Source organism: Lucilia sericata, unplaced genomic scaffold (genome assembly GCF_015586225.1).
Source record: "Lucilia sericata isolate MDLA Ls3-8-SP2 unplaced genomic scaffold, ASM1558622v1 Contig000125F_arrow, whole genome shotgun sequence".
Taxonomy (NCBI): domain Eukaryota; kingdom Metazoa; phylum Arthropoda; class Insecta; order Diptera; family Calliphoridae; genus Lucilia; species Lucilia sericata.
Genome location: NW_023994157.1, coordinates 542,290 through 567,680, shown reverse-complemented (window position 1 = coordinate 567,680; position 25,391 = coordinate 542,290). Strand labels below are relative to the sequence as shown.

The 25,391-nt window shown below is 31.9% G+C and overlaps 1 protein-coding gene across 1 annotated transcript in view; it reads left to right on the top strand.

Moving 5' to 3' along the window:
* Positions 1 to 11,279, top strand: part of LOC119600883 (cholesterol 7-desaturase) — a 77,330-nt gene extending 66,051 nt beyond the window's left edge. Inside the window, exons 5-6 of the mRNA XM_037951453.1 lie at positions 6,613 to 6,786; positions 11,045 to 11,279. Of these exons, the coding sequence (XP_037807381.1) occupies positions 6,613 to 6,786; positions 11,045 to 11,206 (336 nt within the window). The 3' untranslated portion in view covers positions 11,207 to 11,279. The remainder of the gene's footprint in view (positions 1 to 6,612; positions 6,787 to 11,044) is intronic.
* The last annotated feature ends 14,112 nt before the right edge of the window (positions 11,280 to 25,391 follow it).

Genomic DNA, 25,391 nt, shown 5'->3' with positions numbered 1-25,391 from the left:
CAGCTGTTCTTATTAGGGACAGGCTTCAATGTGAGGAGGTTGTCCTTGATACGGGTGCCATTGAGAATACGGCAGTGCGTATTCGTAGGCTGCATGGGAACGATATTATAGTGGTATCGATGTATCTAAGGCCAGGAGATGTATTAGTTGAGAATTACTTTGACGCAATACAACAACTGGTTGGGGGTTACAGTTTGGTGATCGGCGCGGATCTTAATGCTAAGCACCCGTACTGGGGAGACCCCTACACAAATGAGAGTGGACGTAATCTTCGGGACTTCTTACTGACTAGCCCTGATTTGGACATCCAACAGACTGAAGGACCTACAAGAATAAACGCTGTTTTGTCATCTTACATCGACTTTTTCATCACGACTGTGGACATTACCACGACCAATGGGAATAGACTTAGGACACTTGACTATGAATCGGACCATAGGGCTGTGGAAATGGTCTTCTCTACCAGTGAATGTGTGGTGCGCGAGAATACCACGAGATTTGATTATGACCGAATTGATGTTCGCAAATTTAAGCGTATGTTGACTGGGAATCTTGATAACTGTAGATTACCGGTGGATAGGAATGTTTCCAGAATGGAGATTGACGATGTGATTAGGACAATGGACAATGCTTTTAGTGAGGCTATGTACAACTCGATTCCTAGGGTATCCACTGGGAGGAGAGGTTTGATGAAACTACCACCACACATTCTTGGATTTATACAACAGAAGAAGAGACTCAGACGGACATTGCACAGATGTGATCCTGGGAGACGCAACACTCTTAAGGCAGAGATTAGGAATCTTGATAGAATTATACAGGGTGCCATTGCCGTTTTTGAACGGGATTATTGGTCGGATTTCCTTGGCAATATTCGTCTGAATAATAGAACATATAGGAATGTGAAGTTGGCAGCGGGTTTAAGTGCTCGTCCTGTAATTGGGGGTCTAATTGGTGACAGTGGTAGGATCGTATCTGACGATAGTGGGAAGGCTAACCTTTTGGCTGATAATTTTTCACGTGTATACCTGGAAGGCAACAGGGTCGCGTAGATACATTTGGCATGATGGTAGAGGAGACTGTATCAACATTGGACAGATCAACCCCTTTGACAACATTTGGAGAGACTTTTAGGGCTGACGGGAGGACTAGAGGAACTAATAACGACTTTGGACGGCTTGGGTTAATTGATTCAGAGTCGATAGGCAATGCGTTGAGGAAGAGATCGAACAAGAGGTCCTGTGGTGTTGATGGAGTTCCAGACTTTGTTCTGAAAAAAACTGATGTTAACGCCTGGGAGTTTTTGTCGATTCTATTCAACCATTGCCTGAATATTGGATACTTCCCGACTGCATGGAAAGAAGCTCTAGTTGTTCCCATATTGAAACCAGGGTCTGACCCTGGAGATCTCCTTGCTGTCAGCTTTTGGGAAGCTTTTCGAATATTTTATATTGACGAGGATCAGTGATACTTTAGTAGACAAGGACATACTTATTGACAACCAATTTGGATTTAGGACTGGATTATCAACGACGCATGCGTTGATGGTATTCTCGGACTATGTGGCAAGGGGACTTAATAAGAGGTGCCCGACAATGGCTGTGAGCCTGGACTTTTCTAAAGCCTTTTACTCAGTGTGGCAGGACGGTATTGTTTATAAACTTATTGAAAAGGGTTTTGACTCAACGACATGTCGGATGATTGACAGTTTTTTGACAGACCGTAAATTCAGGGTGAGATTGGGGGACACTTTATCGGACGAGAGGTCCATTTCAGCGGGAGTACCACAGGGTTCGCTTCTGGGACCTGTGTTGTACAATATTTATATGTCGGACATACCCGAACCACCAGGGGATGAGCTTTTATTAATATACGCTGATGACATACTTGTGGCCTCTTCTGGTTCTAGGGCAAGGACAGTTAATAACGGACTGAATGAATATCTGGCGACTCTGACAGATTATTTCGCGAAATGGGGACTTAAACTTAACGTACAGAAGACTGTGGCGATGACATTCAAGGGCAAACGGAAGCATATTTATCCAAATTGGAGGAAGCACATTCCATGTTTGATGGTAGGAGGGGAACCGATTCCGACATCGGACAGAATGAGGTACTTAGGTGTCACTTTCCAGGAGAAGTTCGAATACTATAGACACTTGGATAATGTTCTACAAAGGTCGAAGAGGGTGTACTCTGCGTATCAGGGTATTCTGAGGCGGAGGGGTGGACTTGATAAGAGGTTACGCCTCTTGGTATATCGTCAGGTAATCAGACCTCTCATTTCCTATGCCTTTCCATCTTGGTTTGGAATATCATCCTCCCAAATGGAGAGGCTTAGGAAGTGGGAGAGGAGAGTCCTCGTAGCTTGTCTGGGTATGAGACCCCAATTGGGATCTGACGGTATACCTCGTAGACCATCCTGTAGGTCGATCTATGATGCAATTGATTTTGCCAGGGTCGATGTTTTTATGGTGGAGGGAGCCATAAGGTTTCTTGAGCGTGCTCGTTCCTTAGAGAACGGTTTGATACGGGATTGTTTTACTAGGGAGAGGAATTTGGAGGCCATTCGGCTGTCAAGGTATCTTTCCCCGGTTGATCTTTTGACCCTTAGGGACGCTGGTCTTCTCTTCGAGGGTGCAGATCTCCTGTTTTATCATAGGAGAATTGATACTTTGAACATAGTTGATACGGTATACAATACCGCTCAATAATCCATTTTGGATATTTTCTGTATATAAATTTCCTTTACTACCTCTATCTTGTATATATTAGTCTGTAAGATGTTCTTATTTAGTTTTAAGTTAGATGTAAGATAAAATACGAGCGTCTCCCTTTTTTAAGCCCTTTTTTAGGGAAATGAGTAAATGTATAATTAATACCGTATAAGTGAAGCAGCTGAGCTGCATATGATTTGATTGAATGTATAGTCTTTGTATATTACCAATAGTATGTAAGGAATAGTAATAAGCTGAAAATGTATTAGTTCTTAAGATATTGATTGTATTGGAATGAATTTCTGGGGTAAATAAACTAAACTTGAAACTTGAAACTTGACAATTTATAAAACACTTTATATGTTTAAATTTGATAATAAAGTGATATTTTTTGTAAATGCTCAACGCATTGTTAAAGGTCAAGCATTCCTTTAACATTGTGAGTAATCAATTAATAATTTGATTGTTTTAATCATCAACTTAATTGGTTTTTAATACATTTTCTACCAAACAAACTAATTCATTTGATTAATAAATTAATAAAAATTAGATTTTATTTTTATTAAATATTTAATTTATACAATTAATGAATTAATCAATTTTAAATTTTGTCTCAATTATTGATATTAATTGTTCTGATTAATTCGTTATTTGGAAAAAAGTATTTTTTTAATTTTTTATAAATTTGATAATTGATATCATCACTTCGGTAATAGGTGCAAAACTTGCTTGATACAATTATTTTGATAATTGAAACATATTTTTAGTTTTTTCTGTGTATGTATATAAAATATATAACTCGTGTAAACGAACAAAATTTGTACGTATAACATTCCAAAGAAACCAAAAAGTTTATTATTCTTTAGAAAAGTACTTTAATTATTATAGAAGACCAAAAAAATTAATAACAGATCGAGGTTCTTATATTACATCTATGGAATTTGCAAATTTTCTGATTGGTTTCAGAAATTATCTCAAGTTGAATACATATGTTATAAACAATACTGTACATGGGTCCACATCCCACATTTGCTGAAAAACAGGGAGGTAAGGTAGTGGATGCATTAACAATATATTTGGATGATAAAGTAAAAAACCAGAATAGTCGTGATTTAGAATTACAGAGATTAAAAGCGTTAGAAGAACCAATAAATAATAAATGAATAAATCATAATATTCGATTCCAAAAGGATCTATCATCTATAATAACCTAAGTCCATATGTGCGACTCTTGATTTATTCGCCATATAGGTATGTATAGTAGGTGGGTCTAAAATCAACTTCTAATAGTGAAATTATGTTGTATTTTAACGTCAAATGAAAGACTGTTCCGTGGTTCTGAAGACACATAAAAGTAAATAAAAGAATTTTTTTTTAGTTTTGAAAATTATTATAAAAAATATAACGCTTACCTTTACAAGATCCATAAATATGCTAATACGAATTTTTGTTCAAATTGTATAACACATACTTGGTTTAGTATGTGGTCAAAAAGAGACCATTATTTTAACAGCATCTCCAAAACTCAATTTTCAAAATTTAAAAAATTTTGTTAAATGGATTTAAAAAAAATAAAATTTTCTATACTGTATTTTACAAGGGATATACATAGGAATCAAACATAAAAAGAATGAACTCAATACCTCACATTGTTTTGCCGTACTTGCGATGTGAAATTGAAAGATTTCGAGAAAAGAGCAATTTTTGCCAACAATAAAGTAAAAATTATATTATTAAAAATTTTTGCTTAATTTTGATTATGTAAATTGAAAATATTATTTCTGAGTCAATTAGAAGTTATTGTTAATCATTTTTCTTAAATCGAGAATCGTTAAACCTTTCAACCGGGGTCAAAAACAAGTTTTTGTATATTTGATATTCTTCATTAAATCTAGCAAAACGTTGTGTGTTTAATTATTAATACTCATATTTTGACAAACTACACAAATCTAGGAATCAAACTTCATCAAAAATTAACCCTTTGGCATACTTGGGTCAATTCAAAACCACTTTATTTTAAATACTTAATTAAACACTTATTTAAACACTTTTAAATAGAAATTTTGTAAAATTAATTTTCTTAAAGGATTAATGGGTATATATTCTGTATTTGGCATAAAGTATGATTTATATAAGTATACTACAATTAACTTCTAAGAAGTTTCATCAAATTCCATCAAAAAATTAGCAACATCATGGTCCTATTTGTTCAAGAACATAAAATATTCAAAATTTAGATTTTGACCCCAGTTTTTAAAGGGTTCTTAATTTGGGAAATTTGATCAGAAATAATTTTCTCGAAATAATAATCTCAATTTACTTGATCAAAATTAACCAACAATTTGTAATAGTAGGAAATTGCCCTTTTCCCGAAATCCATTAATTTCACATCGCAGGTAACACAAAACTATGAGAGTTATTAAGCTCATTCTTTTTATGTTTAATTCTTATATATATATATCCCTTATAAAATCCAGAATGGAAAATTTTAATCTTTTTAAATCTATTTAACAAAACTTTTTAAAGTTTGAAAGTAGAGCTTTTGTGATGCAGTTAAACTAAACCAAGTAAGCGTTATATTTATATTTATGGATCTTGTAAAGGTAATCATTATATTTTTTTGTAAATTTTTCAAAAATAAAAAAAATATTATATTTACTTTTATGTGTCGTCAGAACCACAAAATTCTCCAGGGAAATTGTAATAACTCAAAAATTTTTTAACCAATTTTAAGTTTTTTATGTTTTTTGGAAAGACAATTTTGTATGCATAACGATTTTACTATAAAATAGTGCAAAAAGTATTACTTAATACCTCATTTAGGTGAAATTTTTCCCATAATTAAATATATAATAATTTAATAATATTTTACAGTCTTTCATTTGACGTTAAAATGCAACATATTTTCACTATTAGAAGTTGATCCGAGAGAAAAGCCTTTCGACTCCCCTAATACATACATATGTATATAGGCATTCTCTTGCATGTTTTTGCCAGTTTTGTTACGAGCTTTTAGCTTCCTTGTTTGCGCTAAAAAAATATGTTTTTGATGGGAAATAAAAGTGATTTCAAATTTAGCTTGTTTTTTATGAAAAATGAACTTTTATATTTTTTTTATTAAAAAGTCAGTTTTTAGTGAATAATAAAAGTGATCACAGATTTTACTTGTTTTTATTCTATCTTCTATAGTTTCCGGGAAAATGCACTTTTAAATTTTTAATAAAAATCGGTTTTTATTATTTGTTCTTAAAAAAAGTCGTTTTTCGCCCAAAAAAATAACAAAAATCTACATATTTTGAATTTTTAAATTGAAAAACCCTTATTTTTGGATCCATAAATGATAGCTCTCTGATTTTTTTTGCATGTAATTGATAATTTGGTTGTTCAACTAACAAAAAGAAGATCTAGTCCATTCGATTCAAAATAACGTCCTTTATAAGAGGTAAATAATAGCACACGCAAACATGTAAAAAATCATTAATATCAGATGAAAAGAAAAATAGCAAGCGATTAAAAATTTTACATGTCGAAGGTACCCCACTTTGAGCTCCTATAACGCCGCCCCTAAATGATGTGTGGGCTTCATTTTTTAAAACTTTATTTTATCCTCATCGAAATGCCGGATTTATTTCCAAAAAATGTCCATTCCTCCCCATTGTGCCTTGTTAGATAGACAATTTTCTATGGGAGATAAGATTTGATTTAAATATTAAAAATTATGATATGAATGCCATTACTTTTGAAAAAATCAAAGAAAGACCTATCCTGTTATCCGATTTGACTAAAGTTTTACATAGGTAAGTTATAGACACAAATAAAGAAAATAAGACTTTTTTCTATATTTTTTGCACCACTAATGTTCATTACACTTATTTAATTACTGCTCATTCTACAGATTGGACCATCTTATGTACAACTCCACATGAAATCACCATCAATGGGTCGTATCGAAATTTTGCAAACAGTGACACCAATTGAACCCATGTTGCAAAAAGTTGTTCATCGATTTTATGCGCCTAGGATGCTGGGTCCCTTTATGAAGTTTGCTGTATTCGGAGAGAGCATTATGGTAATATACATATATATGCATTAGAGATGAGCGATATTTTCACTACTGTGATTTAAACAGGTTGATTGATAATTCACTGGTAACTACTGTGACTAAAATTATCAAATAACAGTTACTTGCAATGCCGTTCTTTTCAATTTTTACTTTATAAAATTAATTTATTTTTTATTTTTCCATAACATAAAATCCTCTGGCTCTGATGTCACCAATTCATACATCACCGTGCGACAGCAATTATTTTACCAGAACGAGATCATATACTCATGGTACTAGAGGTCATCTAAAGTGAAACTGGGTTTTCAGTTTTACATTTTGTGATATTTTCTCTTTTTTAAAGCACTTTAAAGTTGTAAGGATATTAAAATATATTAACTGAATAATTTTCATCAATATGGGTATCAAATGACAGAGGACAATCTCCGGAACTCAAATCAATTTTTTTGTTTTTACTTTTTAGGACGAAATATTTTAAATAATATCATTTGCAAATTTCTTCCCTTTATATCGTTTGGAATATCTAATATATTTTTCTTAAAAAAATATATGTTAAAACTTTACGTATTCTTAACCGAATACTTAATTTTTGTTCCTATAGCTTTATCAGTTTAGCCGCTAGAAAAAAATATATTATAACTCTAATATTAAAAAAAAAGTATTTCTTGCTAAATAAGGAAATTAATTTTAATAAAATACTGGACACTGCTTATATGACTTGAACAAAACTAAATACTCGTGAAAGCAGTGTTATTTTCAAAGAACGTCAAAGTATTAAGAGTATAAACATTTAAAAAAAGTTTCTATCTTTGTATCAATATATGCATCAAATTAAAGGAAAGGATGTCTAAATATGATAATGAAATATATTGCTTTCATTTTCAAGTTGAGAAATAGATTGACCTTTAAATATATTATTCCTTCAAATTACTGAAAATTTCCAATATATGTACATTAGAGGGTCACGAGGAACAGCCTTTTTAAGAATTTCATATAGGAATACCTCTCAATCGATACGTATTAATGTACTGAACACCAGAAGAATAAAAATTATTTTTTTTCGAATGGTCCTCAGTTTTCTACCAGCGATTGAAAATCCTGACCTCAGTATAATTTGTTAAAAATAAAGTATTTTCGATTATTTTGAAATGGTTCTCAAAAATTTTGAGGTAATTAGGGAAAAATAATTTTAAAATTTTTGTAGAGTATTTTTGGTCCATAAAATTATTTTAAGTTGGTTAGAAAGGCATATTATTTTCGCCTTTTATCGAAATTGGTGTCAAAATTGTCGTAAGTTTTAGTTTATACAGAGAAGTATTAAAAAAATAGTTTGGCATTTGGTTTGGTCCATTTTAGAATTTTTTAGATTCTTTTGAAATTTATGTACCCCTTATAATACACTAAAAGTCGTTTTTCGGACCAGGAATAGTCTAACAAAATTTTTAATTATTTTTCCCGCGATAAGCTCAAAATTATGGAATTTTTGAAACCCATTTCGAAAATATTGCATAAAATATTTTTTGTACTGAGATCAAGATTTTCAGTCGTTGCAAAAAGGGTTGAATTTGGGAAAAAATGGAGATTAATTGAAAATGTAAAATTATTTTTTTTGAAAATTTCTTTTTACTCGATTAAAGAGTACAAAATTCTACATCACTAGTAAACATTTCAATGTCATATGTTGTTGAATTTTTCTGTTACATAGCTTTAAAGTTGAGAACTTTTTCTTTTTTGTAAAAAGTTGAAATAATTTAAAATCGGACTATTTTGAAACTTTATAACCTTTTTCAATACTTTAAAAAACATTTTTGTTATGGAATCATGAACTTCAGTCAATTAGGTGGGATCGAAAAAAAGAATGGTAAATCCATGTTGAAATATTTTTATTATTTTTTCTTAAATATGTCAATGTTTGCGCTATTTTTGAAATGTAGAGTTTTAAATGGGTATTGGGTAACATTGGGTAAAAATATAAATTTTGTATTAAACTACAATATGTTGGCTTTAATAATCAAAACTAGTTTTGCGCGAATCACTTTTATTAAATAAATTGTAAAAATAGTCACTGATTAAAAACCAAATGTTCTTGTCTTAATTTGTTTATCATCGTTTTCGTTGTTTTGATTTATGTTTACAACAGAGACGAGCAAAACCACTCACGTGATTATCTTGAATCACGCGTGATCTCAAATTATCGTGATTTTTTACTTTTTTGTATTCATTCCCGTGGTTGTAATCAAGGTGAGTCATAAATATATTGACGTGGGAATTTCGTAGACCGATTAATGACCATGTTTGATTTTTCTTTATACTCTACTATACTTACATGGTCGTGGGTAAAAGGTACTCACGATCCCAACTCTAGTTTAGACAAAGCATTGAGAGCTGGTTTATATTACATAGTTCATCCTAATCAGCACTATTTGAATAGTTATGAGGTGGTTTATGAAGAGAAGTATAATAATTTTTGGCACCATGGGAAATATAAACGAGTTTACCACATTTTATTTTTATTAAAAAATGTGTATTTTTATGTGTTTTAACATATCGATGAACAATAAGTTCAAATTAAAGCTCTCGTATTTAGTACATTAATACGCATCGTTTGAGAGATATTCCTCCAAAAAAGTGGTTCACGGGACATCCTAATGTACATATGAGCAATATCGTGTCAAGTAATCCAACTCAAAAACTCGATTTGGATAAAATTTGCACCAAGATTAGTACTATTGGATAGTAGGCCAGACACAAATTTTCAGCTCCGGAGTTAGAAAAGGTCAAAGTTGGAGATTTTGCTCATACAGGGTTTTTTTCAAATGACTTTAACAAAAGAGTTTAGATAGCTATTTCTTCACTGTTTGCATTGTTTTTTCAAAATGTGCCCTTTTTACTCAAAAAAACCCAGTAAAAAATTTTTAGGCTTTAGGAAGCTAAAAAGGGAAGTAACTGCATCTGTATTCGCTTACTGTTAAGAATTACTGAGAAGCAGGAAATAAGGGAATACCAATGATAGGAGTAATTTTATAATGTAAGCTGAAATCCCTTACAATCCCTTACAGAGAAGCAGATTGTAAGTGAAGTATTTAAATAATATTTAAGCTTACTAGTGGGAATGCTTCCAAGTGGGAATTCGCTATATAAAAATCATGCCTTATCGAAGCAGGTTTGTAAGGGAGAAAATAGCTTCGTTCCCTTACAAACCTGCTTGCATGTAAGCTCCAATTTTTACTGGGAAGCTTATACAATTTCTTTTAATAGCTTAATGGGATGGGACATAAAATTGCCCATATATTTTGGTAAAGAATTTAATTATTAAATTGATCATTTGTTTCTATTTTTCAGGACGAAAAAAATTATTTTAATTTTGTTGGTTCTGATAAAAAATTTATCAACTTAATAATTTCATGCTTTATTTGGAAGAATAACATTTTAAAAGGATATTTCCATTTTTAGAGACCGTACTACCTTACTTCACGCCCAGTAACACAGAGATACAAATATTTGAACAAATAAAAAAATATTATATTCTTAAAAGTTTGAAGTCCTTAAAAAGGAAAAGGGATTAGAAAATTTAAATTAGAGTAATAATATAATTTTTTCTAGTGGCTTAACTATGAAATATATAGAAACAAATTTTATGTATGTGGTATATAATACATAAGGTTTCAACATATATTAATTAAAGAAACAAGTAATAAAAATTCTCAAGGATATGAAAGGATGACATTTTCAAAGACATTATTTAAAATATTTGGTCTTGAAACATAAAAACGAAAAATATATTTGATTTTCAGATATTGTCCTATATCATTTGATACACATAATGGCGTAAATTATTTTGTAAATATATTTTAGTAAATTTTAATATCCTTACAACTTTAAAGTCCTTTAAAAAGGAGAAAAGACCACAAAATGAAAAGCGGAAAACGCAGTTTCACTTTAAATGATCTCTAGTGTCATATGTATATATGTATATGGTCTCGTTTAAGTCCAATAAAAAATTGTATCACGCTGTAATATATAATTCTCACAAAAATCTTTAAGATCCAATAAAATACATTGTTATTGTAAAAAATTCGGTTTTAAACAAAATAGTCGTAAAAAAATATTAAAAAAATTAATAATTTATTAATAAAATACAGTGATTTACAAATCACGTTCATTAAGAACAACGGTCTTTAGAAATCATTGGATCGCTCATCTCTTATATGCATATTGTAAATTATTGTGTGCATTTGAAAATTAAAAAGTAATGTATTTATAGTTTGAACGGGATATGTGTATGTGGAACCACAAGATATTTCGAAAACAGCCTCAGTTAGTAAAAGAAGATATGTCTGTAAAATTATTTCGTAATTGGTATTCCCAATTCTACTCTCAGAATAGCCGCTCATTTAGCGAAGCTTATGAAAATTTTGATTGGTAATTTTAATTCATACACATATGTATTTTTACTATTAGAAAAAAATGCAACCAGTGGTCCTTGTGATTTAAATAAACTTTTCAGAAATTCAAAAACATAAATTAGTTGTATTTTTTCATGTAGCTTAATTAAATCAGGTAACAGTGCAAATCTCAGCATATTAAAAAAAAATATATATATATTTTTTAAATTTTCTAGAACATACGTATAATTTTAGATGCCTTTCAAGAAGGTTTTATATATTCCCAATAAATATCAAAAGTTGCGATTTTTGACCGACCGTTATTGATACGACAACATCGGATGCAACGGTGAGCGGGTGTTCCGTATCTAGATCAACTACATGCTAAGGAACAGATGGATAAGTTGCGTGATGTACGATATAACTATCAGAAAAAGGTATTTCGCGGTACACCACAAGGTGGTAAGCACGATTAATAGCTTCTGGACACATTGAAAGGCTATACACAATCATCGGTCGTGCCCGATCGACCAGACATAGAATATGTCGGGAACTTAAACACTGATTCCAGTGGATCATTACAGCAAATATCCATAGGAATCCGTTCCTACACGGATAACTCTAAATTTGAGGACAACGTAGGGCTGGGATTCTATATGAAGATACAGAAATAGAAATATACCACCGTTTACCTAATCAAAATACTTGCTTCCAGACAGAAGTTCGAGCAATAATGAAATGCGTAAGAGCATAATACAAAATTATCCACTATGTCAAATGCTTTAGAGCAGTGCTGCCCATACACATACTGTTACACATTAATTTGTATTGGTAAAGCAGCAGAGAACAAAATGTAACCCAAAATAAAACTGTACTAATAAAATGACTGCAAACTAAAAAGTATATTCTAACTGTCAAATTGATATTATGGATTTTGACAGACAGCGTACATTAAAGTTCATATATAAAAAACTATCAGCTGTGCTCTCTCATTCATCTACATAAATTCGGCTTCCTCAAAACTTTGTTGTTGTATTTCTGTGTGGATTTTAAAAAAGTTGCGTACAGATCTTGCTTCGACAAATGCTGATCAGCAACTGAGTTGATTTTGTTGTGCAAGTTGAGAGATAATCAACTAACACATGCTCAAATAAGAAAATACACAAGTAAGGTTATAGTGTAGGTGAGTCAACGCAACGTCAGCAGAAATTTCTGCCCTATCTCGCGTGATAGGGAATCGCGATTTTGGGCAACATTGCTTTAGAGTGATCTAGAAGGACAAATAATGTCACATTTCCAGAATCAATACTACAACGGTCAGTGCAGATACACAGTTGTGTTTTGAACGAAACCCAGATTGCTTTTCGCTTATAAGATTATAAGTACATAGATGTTCTCTATATTGACAAAATCTTATATGGGGAAGTTTGAAAAATCCAAATTTTTGGTAAATAATAGGAACACGCTTAGTATCTCAAAACAAAGCTAATATTGTTCTCCAAAATTTATATTATATTGTACATAATACTTGATACTTTAAGTCAAACAGAGTACAAAAACTTTTGTCCCCAAAAACGTGAACTGGTCGCGGTAGGAGCATACTTCGTGTATTTTGAAATTATGTATTAGGTATAAAACACAAAAATTGGTTGAAAATTTTAAAAGTTAAAAAAAATTTATCAGGCCATTAGCGTGTCCCAGGGCACTTGATTAGGAAATGTGGAAAAATTTATCTTATTTTGGAAAATATTCTAATAAAACTATTTTATTACATAAAATATACATATCTATATTTACTCGAATATAAGTTTTTTCCTTAAAAGAACTTCAATAAACCATTGACAGAGGCTCGACCCTTCTTTAAGCCAACAATAAGTTAATTTTTAACAACTTATTTCTCAGATAAAGCTTTTTTCGGGTTGATAGCGAAAACGAATTATGGTTTCTTTTAGAATGAAATCTAAAAATTCTAATTTTAACGTTTACAAATTTGTAAATAAAATCCCAGAAAACGATTATATTTTGGGAAAAAACTCAAATCTATACATTATTGGATTAATGCATGAATATTTGACTATTCCAATTGGCCAGCACTATTTTTAGGCAATTTGGAAATGTCCGTCTGTCAACCAAATGATGGACAAAATCATTTGATATGCCTTTTTCAAAGTTTCGCCGGCGTTAAAATTAGTCAAATATCAATATTTGCAAAAATTTATGAAAAAATACAGTGAATCAACAAAGTTTTTTTACCTACCTTTTTTAAGAGAATTTAGTTTTTTGTTCATAAATAAAATAAAAAAACAGGTAAAAAGTAAATTTATGTTTTCCAATTAAAAATAAAGATGGGAAAACCGTGAAAAAAAATATTAAAATACAAATTTTGGTGCATTTGTTGTTGCCTTTTATTATTTTTCATCAGAATTTGCAGGTCAATAAAGTATTTTGCATTTTTAGAATTCTAGTTAATTTCGTTGGGTTTTTAAAATTACTTTTTTAATTACTTTTTGGAATTTATTGTTTTGTTGTTGAAAGGACACTTGTTTTTCAATTGAAATTTGCAAAAATCATATCCTCATTGAAGCCTAGAAGTTATTTGCGTTAAAAATGTTTAAAGGAAAATAATGAGGCAATTCCAATATAAAAAATTAGTTTAGATTTTTAGAACAAGTATAAATCAATCAAATACAGTTATGAAATGTTTAATCAATATTATTAAAAAATATAAAATATATATAAAAAACGCACTGAGTGGTCTTTCAAAATCTTTAACTACCAGAGGGGAGCGGCTTGTATCCAAGGAAAACCATTAAACTCCTCATTTATCTTCTCCAAAGTCCATATACGAACTAGGAAGAACACTACGTTTAAATTTAGACCTCTAAACAGATGTTAGGTTGCTTGGAACCAATATAACATGAACTGTCGTCTGGTACAACAAAAATACTTAATTTAGATCAGGCGCGGATGCACGGAGGGAAAGGGGAACCCGCCAGCCCAGCCCCCCTCCGCAAAACCGAAAATTTTTGATACAAAATATAAACATGAGAAAAAATGAAAAAAGAAAATAAGTAAATATTATATTTATTTTTAGGATTTAATTTAATTTTATAAAATTTCAATTCATTTTTGTATTATATTATAATTTAACATTTTATATCTGCATCAAAGTAAGTAAAAACAACAATAACAAATAAATACATCATTTGTAGTACAAGCCTCATTTTGAATCGACTTGTATCTCTGCACACATATCACATAACAGCGCAGAAAGAAATATTAACCGTTGTACTGTAATACCACACTGAAACTGTATTACCACTTTCAAACAAATATGAGCTGTACTACCAACATATTACTGCTTTATTTCCTTGTTTTTTATGATTTTATTTATAGTTTGTTTAGGAAATTTTCAGAGGTAGTCTCAGATTTTTTGCCCATATCTCAGTTATTTATGGACCGATTTTGCAGATTTTCAATAGGAAACTTCTCGAAAGCATGTCTGACAGAATTATTGAAAATTCGGATGCCGAAGATATCTGGGGTCTTCAGAAAATTGATTTGAACAGACAGACAGACGGACATGGCTTAATCGATTCCGCTATCTATAAGGATCCAGAATATATATATACTTTCTAGGGTCGGAAAATAATATTGTGGAAATTACAAACGAAATGACAAACTTATATATATCCTTCTCACGAAGGTGAAGAAGGTGACTAAATTAATACCAACACCCCCCCCCCCCTCAACGCTTGAGCTGGATCCGCGCCTGATTTAGATATTTACAAGTAGAGGTGGTTATCATCACCTAAGGTTCACAAAAGCAATATTTTTCAGCTAATACATACACATATATAGATATAGATATATATATATGTATATATATATGTATATATATATATATATATATATATATATATATATATATATATATATATATATATATATATATATATATATATATATATATATATATATATATATATATATATATATATATTATATATTAAGAACCCAAAGAATAACTATCCAGATCCAAATGCGCCTACTGTATTATATTCATAAAATAAATCATTCATAATATAACAGTAACAGTAATACCCAAATAGATGAAGTTTCCGTAATGCAGTTTTTGTTTATCAATACAAAATGACCAAACCCCAGATTATTTTAAATAACAACCCAAAACAACAATGAAATATCTCCGAAAGCAAAAAGAACGAAATTTGGGGTTTTAATTCGCTTTTTGAGGCATTGTTTCACATTTAAAATGGCGAGTTATTTCATTATGAAATAATTCCTCAAAATTCAAATATGAAATATATCCCTAAAAAATTTCATTATATTACTTTTACCACACGAAAACAAAAAAAATGCTTGATAACGGGCCTTCGGCCGGGTGCAGTGGTTCTGCCTCTGGCTTATATTGGACACCGGCTTCGCTAAGTATACACTCTCCGTGTAAAAACAGCGTTCGGCCTTAGTCCGGCTACTTAGGTTAGGTTGATAGGAGGATGTATAGTACATCAAATCCGAAGAAATACGGCGTCATGAAATAACTCCTCACGAAATAACTCTCCAAAACAAAAATGAAATAAATCTTCAAATTTGGGGACTTATTTCATTATGAAATAATTCCCCAATTTAAAAATTAAAAAAAGCCCCAATGAAATGAAATAACTTCCTAAATTAAAATGAAATAACACCCCATTTTTGGGGATTTATTTCATATGAAACAAATCCCTAATTTTAAAATGAAATAAGTTAAAATGAAATTATGGAACAAGTGGGTTTTAGTGACATTTCTAAAAAAAGTAGGACGCTCATACTTTCGAGTGGAGCTTCAAAGTTTAATACATTTCAGTTTAATCGCTTAATAAAGATTCCCTTAATAGCCGGCCTGCGGCCGGGCGCAAAGACTTTCTCCTATATGGTATGTCCAACAACGGCTTCGCTTAATAAATATTTCCTAAATAGCCGGTCTACGGCAGGACGCAAGGATTTACCACTCTATAATATGACCAACACCGGTTTCGCTTAGTAAAGATTTTTTAAATAGCCCGCCTAAGGCCGAACACTCTTGATACAGGGAGAGTGTATTGTTAGCGAAGTCGGAGTCCAATGTACCCCAGAGGATAAAACCCGCCGGGCCGAAGGCCAGCTATCAGACATATATTTTTTATTTCGTGTGATAAAAGTAATATAATGAAATGGCGTCATGAAATAACTCCCCACGAAATAACTCCCCAAAACAAAAATGAAGCAACTCCCTAAAAATTTGTTCAGAAAGCAAAAACAACGAAATTTGGGGATTTAATTCGTTTTTTTGGGGCATTATTTCACATTTAAAATGGGGAGTTATTTCATTATGAAATAATTCCTCAAAATGCAAGAATGAAATAATAATAATTTCATTATGAAATAATTCCTCAAAATGCAAGAATGAAATAAATCCCTAAAAATATTTTTGGGAAGTTATTTCATTAGGCGCTGCGAATTATGGCCCCAGGTAAAATGGCCCCAAAATATAAAACGAAAAATTGCCCCAATGTTGGGGTCAAAATTCATTATGAAGTATAACCCTAACATTTTTTAAGAAAAATCACCCCAAAATTAATGAAAAATCCCCCCAAGGTTGAAATGAAAAGTGGCCCCAAAGATTGGGTTAATTTTTCGTAATGAACAATTACCCCAAAAACGTAAATGAAATTTCACCCCATTTAATTTTAATTCAAATATAGGTGACGTGTCATAAAGTCCAGTGTCATATTTTCCATGGGCGTTATGACTCACTAAATTGAGTCTAGTGTCCATGGACGTTATAACAATTTCAAAAGTGTCACAATGCATATGAGCAATGTAACATAAAGTCTATGGATTTCAAAGAGTCCATTTATCAAAAGAAGGCTTAATTTAGCGAAGCCGGTATTCAAAATACCCCAGAGTTTAAAACCCCTGCGCCCGGCCGAAGGCCGGCTATACAGAAAACTTTTTAAATGGAAACCAAAATGCAACATACACCAAATTTAGGATAAATTCCTTTGGGGGTAAGAATGTCCCTTTCATAAATTCTTTACAAATTTTCAAATACAGTTCTGTTTTAAAAGTGATACAATGTCAATGGACATTATAACACTTTTAAAAATTGTCATAACGTCCATGGACACTATGAAACTTTTTGGTGTGTCATAACGTCAATGGACATTATGACATCCCACCTCAAATATAAGCTAACATATTTATAAAATTTCATATTTAATAATTTTTGTTGTATTTTCATTAAATGTTTGTTAATTTTGAACATTCTTGAAATATTTTTTGTAAAAATATGTTCAAAATTAACAAACATTTTATGAAAATACAACAAATATTATTACATAAAATATTTTTTAATAAAAAATATCGCGCGATAATGTTCTGATTTTTTATAAAATATTAATAAATAGTAATAATGAAAGATCACCCCTAATTATTATATGGTTTTTTAGGTCCCTTTTTAATATTTTAATATTCACGTATTTTACAAAATTTAAGAATGAAAATTAGCCCCAAAGGAAAAAAGTTTTGTTTTGGGGTATTTCTTCATTTCACAACATTGGGGTCATTTTTATTTTTTTTGCAAAATGCAGTATTACCCCAAATGTAAAAATGTTGAAATACCCCAAAAAATATATGAAAAAAAACAAAAGTTTCGTGTTTTTGTTTCCTGTATCTTTGTTGGGGCCATATTTCGTTTTACGTTTTGGGGCCATTTTACCTGGGGCCATAATTCGCAGCGCCATTTCATTATATTACATTTGTCACACGAAATAAATAATATATGTCTGATAGCCGGCCTTCGGCCGGGCGCAAGGGTTTTATCCTCTGGGGTACATTGGACACCGGCTTCGCTAAGAATACACTCGCCTTGTATCAAAAGTGTTCGGCCTTTTATTAAGCGATTAAACTGAAATGTATTAAACTTTGAAGCCCCACTCGAAAGTATGAGCGACCTACTTTTTTTTAGAAATTTTGTTATTTTTAAATGGGAACTTATTTCAATTTAAAATTAGGGATTTGTTTCATATGAAATAAATCCCCAAAAATGGGGTGTTATTTCATTTTAATTTAGGAAGTTATTTCATTTCGTTGGGGCTTTTTTCATTTTTAAATTGGGGAATTATTTCATAATGAAATAAGTCCCCAAATTTAGGGAGTTATTTCATTTTTGTTTTGGGAAGTTATTTCGTGGGGGGTTATTTCATGACGCCTAATGAAATAACTGCCCAAAAATATTTTTAGGGATTTTCATTTTTGAATTTTGAGGAATTATTTCATAATGAAATAACTCCCCTTTTTAAATGTGAAATAATGCCCCAAAAAACGAATTAAATCCCCAAATATCGTTGTTTTTGCTTTCTGATCAAATTTTTAGGGAATTATTTCATTTTGGTTGTGGGGAGTTATTTCGTGGGAGTTATTTCATGACGCCGAGAAATACACCTAGGCCATTATCCTGTTCATGAAAAAAAATATTTCACTGAGTATATTATTTTTATACCCTTTACCACCATCAGTGGCGATAGAGGGTATATATAACTATGTCATTCCGTGTGTAACACCAAGAAATATTCGTCTGAGACCCAACGAAGTATATATCTTTTTCCAATTCAAAGTTGATTTTGCTATGTCCGTCTGACCGCTCACGATAAAACGAGCAATAGAATTTAACCAAATTCACCCAAAATGTTCTTAATTTTCCTAATTTGTATTGAAAATGAGCAAAATCGGTTCACATCGGGAACAATTATGAATCAAAATTCAAAACAACTCCGAAAAAAACTAAGCATTTTTTACACATTCTGATGTAATTTTCACGAAAACTATGCAATATATTCCATGAAAATCATCATACATTCGTTTCTATACGAGATTCCTGTTGAAAATTGCTGGAATCGGTCCGCAATTTCATATACCTCCGATACAAAAGTACATATTCTTGGAAAATGAGTTTATTATTAATAATATCTTCACAAATTTCTCCAAATTAAAATTTTATGTCAATAGAATTCATTTGGAGAAAAACTTTTCTGGGTCGGTCCATAATTGGACATAGTTCGCATACAAGCTCCCCTCCGAAAACCACTTAAACGCACATAACTCATTACTAAATTAAGATATCCATATAATAAATTTGGTACAAGTATTGCTGTTATACACAAAAATATTACTGTGAAATTTGTTTCCGATCGGTCCATAATTGGTCACAGCTCCCATACAAGGACCCCACCCGAAAATCACTTACACTAGCATAACTCATTACTAAATTAATATATCCATATAGAATTTGGTATAAGTATTGCTCTTATATACAGAAATGTTACTGTGAAATTTTTTCCGATCGGTCCATAATTGGTTGTAGCTCCCATACACGGTCCCAAGGTGATATTCATAAAAAATTGGCATAAATAGTATTTTTGAACATAGAAATGTTATTTTAATTTTTTTCACGATCGGTCCATATTTGGTCATAGCTCCCATACAAAGTCCCTCCCGATAAAGCTATTGATACAAAATTTGGCACAAATATTAGATTTGTATACAAAAATTATATTTCAAGATTTTTTCACTATCGGTTTATAACATGGGTGCGATCGGTTCCATACATGGTTCCCTGCTGAAAATCACTTAATCACACATTACTTATTACTAAATTACGATAATAGATACAATATTTGACTGAAATATAGCTTTTATATACACAAATGTTACGTAAAGAATTTTTTACGATCGGTCCATAATTGGTCATATCTCCCATACTAAGTCCTGCTCCGAAAATCACTTTAACCGTATTTAACTTGTTGCATTATCAATTTGTGTAGAACAATATTATATATATTTTGAATTTTCTTTAAATCTTTCACACACATGCAAATTATTAAATATCGCTAAAGCATATCTTAGGCCACTACAAAAATATAAAAGAAAATGACATTTGTAATGTTCAATAAATCTTGCAATTGTAACAGATTTAAGCTGTTTATATATTGCGGTTTTTCTATTTAAGACATGAGAACACTAATTGCTACAAATATTTGATCGATTAAAAAAGTATTAATATAAAAGCAGCTGGTGGAGGGTATTTCAGATCCGGCTCAGCCGAATATATCACTCTAACTTGTACAATGTTCAGAAACACAGTTTCCTGGACGTACATCACATCCAAAATACTTGGATCTAACTTCGACGAATGCTTGACAGTGGCAAAGAAAGTGCTCCAGAGTTTCACTGTCTTCTCCACATGCTCTACATTCGTCTGAATCCGCACGGCCAATTTTGTATAGATCTGTGATCTGTAATCCTGTGTGTCCACTCAGAATACAGACTTGCTCATTTGAAGGAGATTTCTGGTCTTGTTCTCATCAGGTTCACCCCATAGGATCTTTGTGGTTTTACCCAGCGTTTCATTATTCCAAGAGGCCATATAGGATTCTCTCACCCATATTTTTAATTCAGCTTTTGTTGCGGTTTTGCGTTTGTCAGGTTAACTGCCTCGAGCTCCCTTCCATTTAATGCTAGTACATTCGCGCTTTCATTGCCGGACGTAAGACTTATCGGTCGATAGGAATTATGTGTCGCATACCATTTAATGGGGGTATATGTGAATTTCAAGCAAGCAGTGAATATCTGAGACAAATGTACTGAAACTAGTCCCGTCTCCATCTGTAAGAGGACCGGAAAATGCCATCCGGCCCTGCAGCTTTATAGGGAGCGAAGCTCTTGATTGTCCCTTTAACCATATCAGATGTAATAACAATTTCCGTGTTAGCCTAACCTTCCTCCAATATCGGTTCATCTATGTTATTCGATATACCGGCTGGGAAATGAGAGTCCATTAGGAGTTTCATTGTCTCCTCCATATCCTCCAGCCTCCTGCCCGTGTCATCGACCATAGACTCAGTTTGTACATGAGTTTTTGATAGGAATTTTTTTATCTTCGATACGACATGTACGCCAGGAGTCTCGTTTGGCTTTTCGAACAATTTTCTTATATTCACCAAGTTTACTACGATACTCATCCCAGTATACTGCGGTCTTTTTACGTAGTGCCTGGTTAATAGGTTCCGAATCTCCCCTGTTACCCAGAGTTTCTCCTGGGCAGATCTCTGCTCTCGCAGATGGCAGCTGTCCTCGAAAGATTCAACCAGGGTAGTTGTGAGCATTTCTACTATAGGACATAGACTAAATATTTATTTCGACATTGAAAAGTGTCCTGACATAAACGGTTCTTTAGTAAGGAACCGAACATTGTCCAATTAGTTTTAGACTTATTCCGAAACTTTATCGGCTTTGGTGGCGGCCGTAGTATTTTGAATCTTAGTCTGTGTGCCAAACGGCAGCAAAGTTCTATGGTAAAATAAAATTTTCTTATGGTGGAAAATATTATCACTTTTGCTGTGCCAAACGAAATCTTTTTGATTACATTAAATTTTGACAATTGTCACCAATTGCATAAGAAAATCTGCATTTATTTTAATAAAATAAGCTCTTTATTGATTTTTTTATTATTGAAATATATTTCTACAATCACAAATGTATTATAAACTGAAATTATAAAATATTTTATTTTTGTATTTTCAAATTTTTCTTTTCATTTGTCAAAAATTTATGTAGCCCTATGAGCTAGTCAAATTTTATTCACCTCATATCTATCAAAAATTTACATTTTCAAGTAAATTGTTACCGATTGGCACACACCAGGGATGGCAAATTTGGTACGATGGTACTTTTTTTGATACTATTTGATGTTCAAAAGTACCGTGATACTCCCGAGTCTTATTTGATACTCTCAGGCCAATATCTCAACCTCCGGTTATCGTTTAGCAGGTGGATAGACTGCCGGTTAAAATAATTTTTGTATGTAAAATGTCAATTTATCGTTATGATAAAACATAATCAGACAATGAGAAAATGGGGGTCAAAGTATCTTTAAAAGTTCAAATTTGAAATTCTAAGAATGTTTTGAAATCTAGTTTTAAAAGCCACTTTTTAGAAGTATGTTTTGCAAATAACCAATGCAGCTCATTTCGAATTTTTATCTTGATTGACATTATATGAATATTAATCTAATTAAATTTCATTGTTAATATTATATGAAAAAATTACCAAAAATTTCAATTTTGAAAAAATATTTGACTTTAAAACTAATTATTTCCAAATGATAGAAGCGCATATGTATATTAGAGTTCATTCTAAGATACCATTTCTCAAAATTTTTGTCCTGACGTCAATATTTGGTGAGCTGGATCAAAGGATAAAAAGGTCCTTTTTAGGGTTTTTATGTTATTTTTTCACATTTTTGACAAATAAACCATATGCAAATTTAGTATCATATGAAAGGTCCTTGGGAGACGATTTCAATGACATACACAAAACCAAAATGATTACAAATGTCGTAATTTTTCGGGAAAATTTTAAGTTTTTCATATTTTTACATAGAAATATATAATGTAATTAATTGAAATTATTATATTATAAACCTCACCTCACCTAAATTTCACCGAAATGGTTTTTTCTGTTTTTCGAAATACTTTATATTTTGTATTTTATCTTAATATTTTAAACTCTATTTTGTCCCAGGTATTCTGTTAGCTATATTTATCTAACATACTTAATATGTACATCAGCATACGCGTAATTTCATTAGCTTTACAATGGTATATAACTCTTTATTCTATTATCAATCAAATTTTTCAGTTTAACTATTTACCAATGTCGGTTTTTTCTAAATGTTGATTTTTTCGATTATCGAATAACCCGGTTTTTTAACTTTTTAAAAGCCGGTTTCGAATACTTTTATTTGCTTTGTATTCAAAGATTACTTCAATTAAATTTTAAAATAAATAATAATACCTGTCTAAATTTTAAAATATTCGAGTCAAGAAACTAGAGTATATTTTTCTAAAGCACCTTTGGTTAAACTTTTTTGATTTTCCTAATAATTTAAAAAAAATTATTTGTAAAATTGATTGGAATAACTGTTGGATAAAATTTTATCAATCTTAAGATTATATTCCAATTACAATAATTAATTTGGCGCTGAAATATTATAGCAGTGTTGGAATGCCTATGAAAATTTACTAAACAGGGACTTTAGAATAAACTAGGATTATGATTCTTCCCAATTTTTTACATTAAAGAAATAATGTTTATTTTAAAAAATCAGTTCGGGTCATAATTTCTTTTCAAATTAAACTAGATGTTTTTATGTATAATAAAAATCCGTTTTCTCTGAATTTGAAAAATATCAACCGGTTTTTTTCACATGTCAACTACTCGAACTACTCGAAAACCGGTTTTTGGAAAATGTCGAATAATCGATCACGGTATATATATACCTTTTCTACTTCTGTTGTTAATTATTTAAAAATGTCTAAATATGTGAAGGTGTATTTAAAAAATTAACAACTTTCAGCAAAAAAAAATATTTTAGTACTCTAAGATCCAAAAAAGTACCCTCTGAAATATTTTTTGATACTGAAACAAAATCTCATTTTCCATCCCTGGCACACACTCTTATGTACAAATCCTGAATTTCGTTTATAAGATCTTCTGAACATATATACTTCTTCTCTGATTCCATTGACTGGGGAACTTTTATTACCTAAGTTCAATATGATCAAGTCTTTAGTATTAAATAAATCCATGAGGGCTTGTCCTCTGTGATTGGTGTTTGTACTACCCCAAGCTACATGGTGGGAGTTGGCATCACAACCTATTACAATTTTCTTATTTTTCCCTTGTGTCTCTTCAACCAGTTTCATCAGCTCCGACGTTGGTGGTAGTGTCGGAAAATCGAAAGGCAGGTAAACAAATGCAAGGTATATGTCGCCACGACCTTGCTTCAGCACCGTTGTATCCGATGTGAATAATCCTGTTGAGATGAGAAAACATAAGTTCTTGTGACATAAGATGCATGTTCTCGGTCGAGACCCTGTATCAGCGTAAAAAAGTTGGAAATTTACGTGATTTAAACCAGAAACCCTGTTGCGAATCGTCCAAGGTTCCAGGATTAAAGCCATATGTATCTTATCTGTCTTGGTAGCTGTCTCGCTCCGATAGAGGTTTATTTGGATAACTACAATCATTGTCATCCATTTAAACTGTCTTCCAGCGAGTTAGTGATCACCTACTCGCTCGTTGGATTTGACTCTTCCGGGTAACCTGAAGTGGCTCTTAATGCAATGGGTACTATTGATGCTACTGCGGTGTCCTTATCAGGCATAGGAAGAGCAGTCTTTTTAATCGACACTTTCCCAATTTTGGACATTCAATGCTGTTCTGTCTTCTGGCGAGTGAGTGATTTCCTCCTCGCTTTTACGATTTGAATTCTCAACGTTATCAGTAGTTGCTACTGATGCTGTGGTCTTAGATTATTTAGAGTCCTTTATTTATTTAGAGTCCTAGGATCTTTGTGGTTTTACCCAGCGTTTCATTATTCCAAGAGGCCATATAGGATTCTCTCACCCATATTTTTAATTCAGCTTTTGTTGCGGTTTTGCGTTTGTCAGGTTAACTGCCTCGAGCTCCCTTCCATTTAATGCTAGTACATTCGCGCTTTCATTGCCGGACGTAAGACTTATCGGTCGATAGGAATTATGTGTCGCATACCATTTAATGGGGGTATATGTGAATTTCAAGCAAGCAGTGAATATCTGAGACAAATGTACTGAAACTAGTCCCGTCTCCATCTGTAAGAGGACCGGAAAATGCCATCCGGCCCTGCAGCTTTATAGGGAGCGAAGCTCTTGATTGTCCCTTTAACCATATCAGATGTAATAACAATTTCCGTGTTAGCCTAACCTTCCTCCAATATCGGTTCATCTATGTTATTCGATATACCGGCTGGGAAATGAGAGTCCATTAGGAGTTTCATTGTCTCCTCCATATCCTCCAGCCTCCTGCCCGTGTCATCGACCATAGACTCAGTTTGTACATGAGTTTTTGATAGGAATTTTTTTATCTTCGATACGACATGTACGCCAGGAGTCTCGTTTGGCTTTTCGAACAATTTTCTTATATTCACCAAGTTTACTACGATACTCATCCCAGTATACTGCGGTCTTTTTACGTAGTGCCTGGTTAATAGGTTCCGAATCTCCCCTGTTACCCAGAGTTTCTCCTGGGCAGATCTCTGCTCTCGCAGATGGCAGCTGTCCTCGAAAGATTCAACCAGGGTAGTTG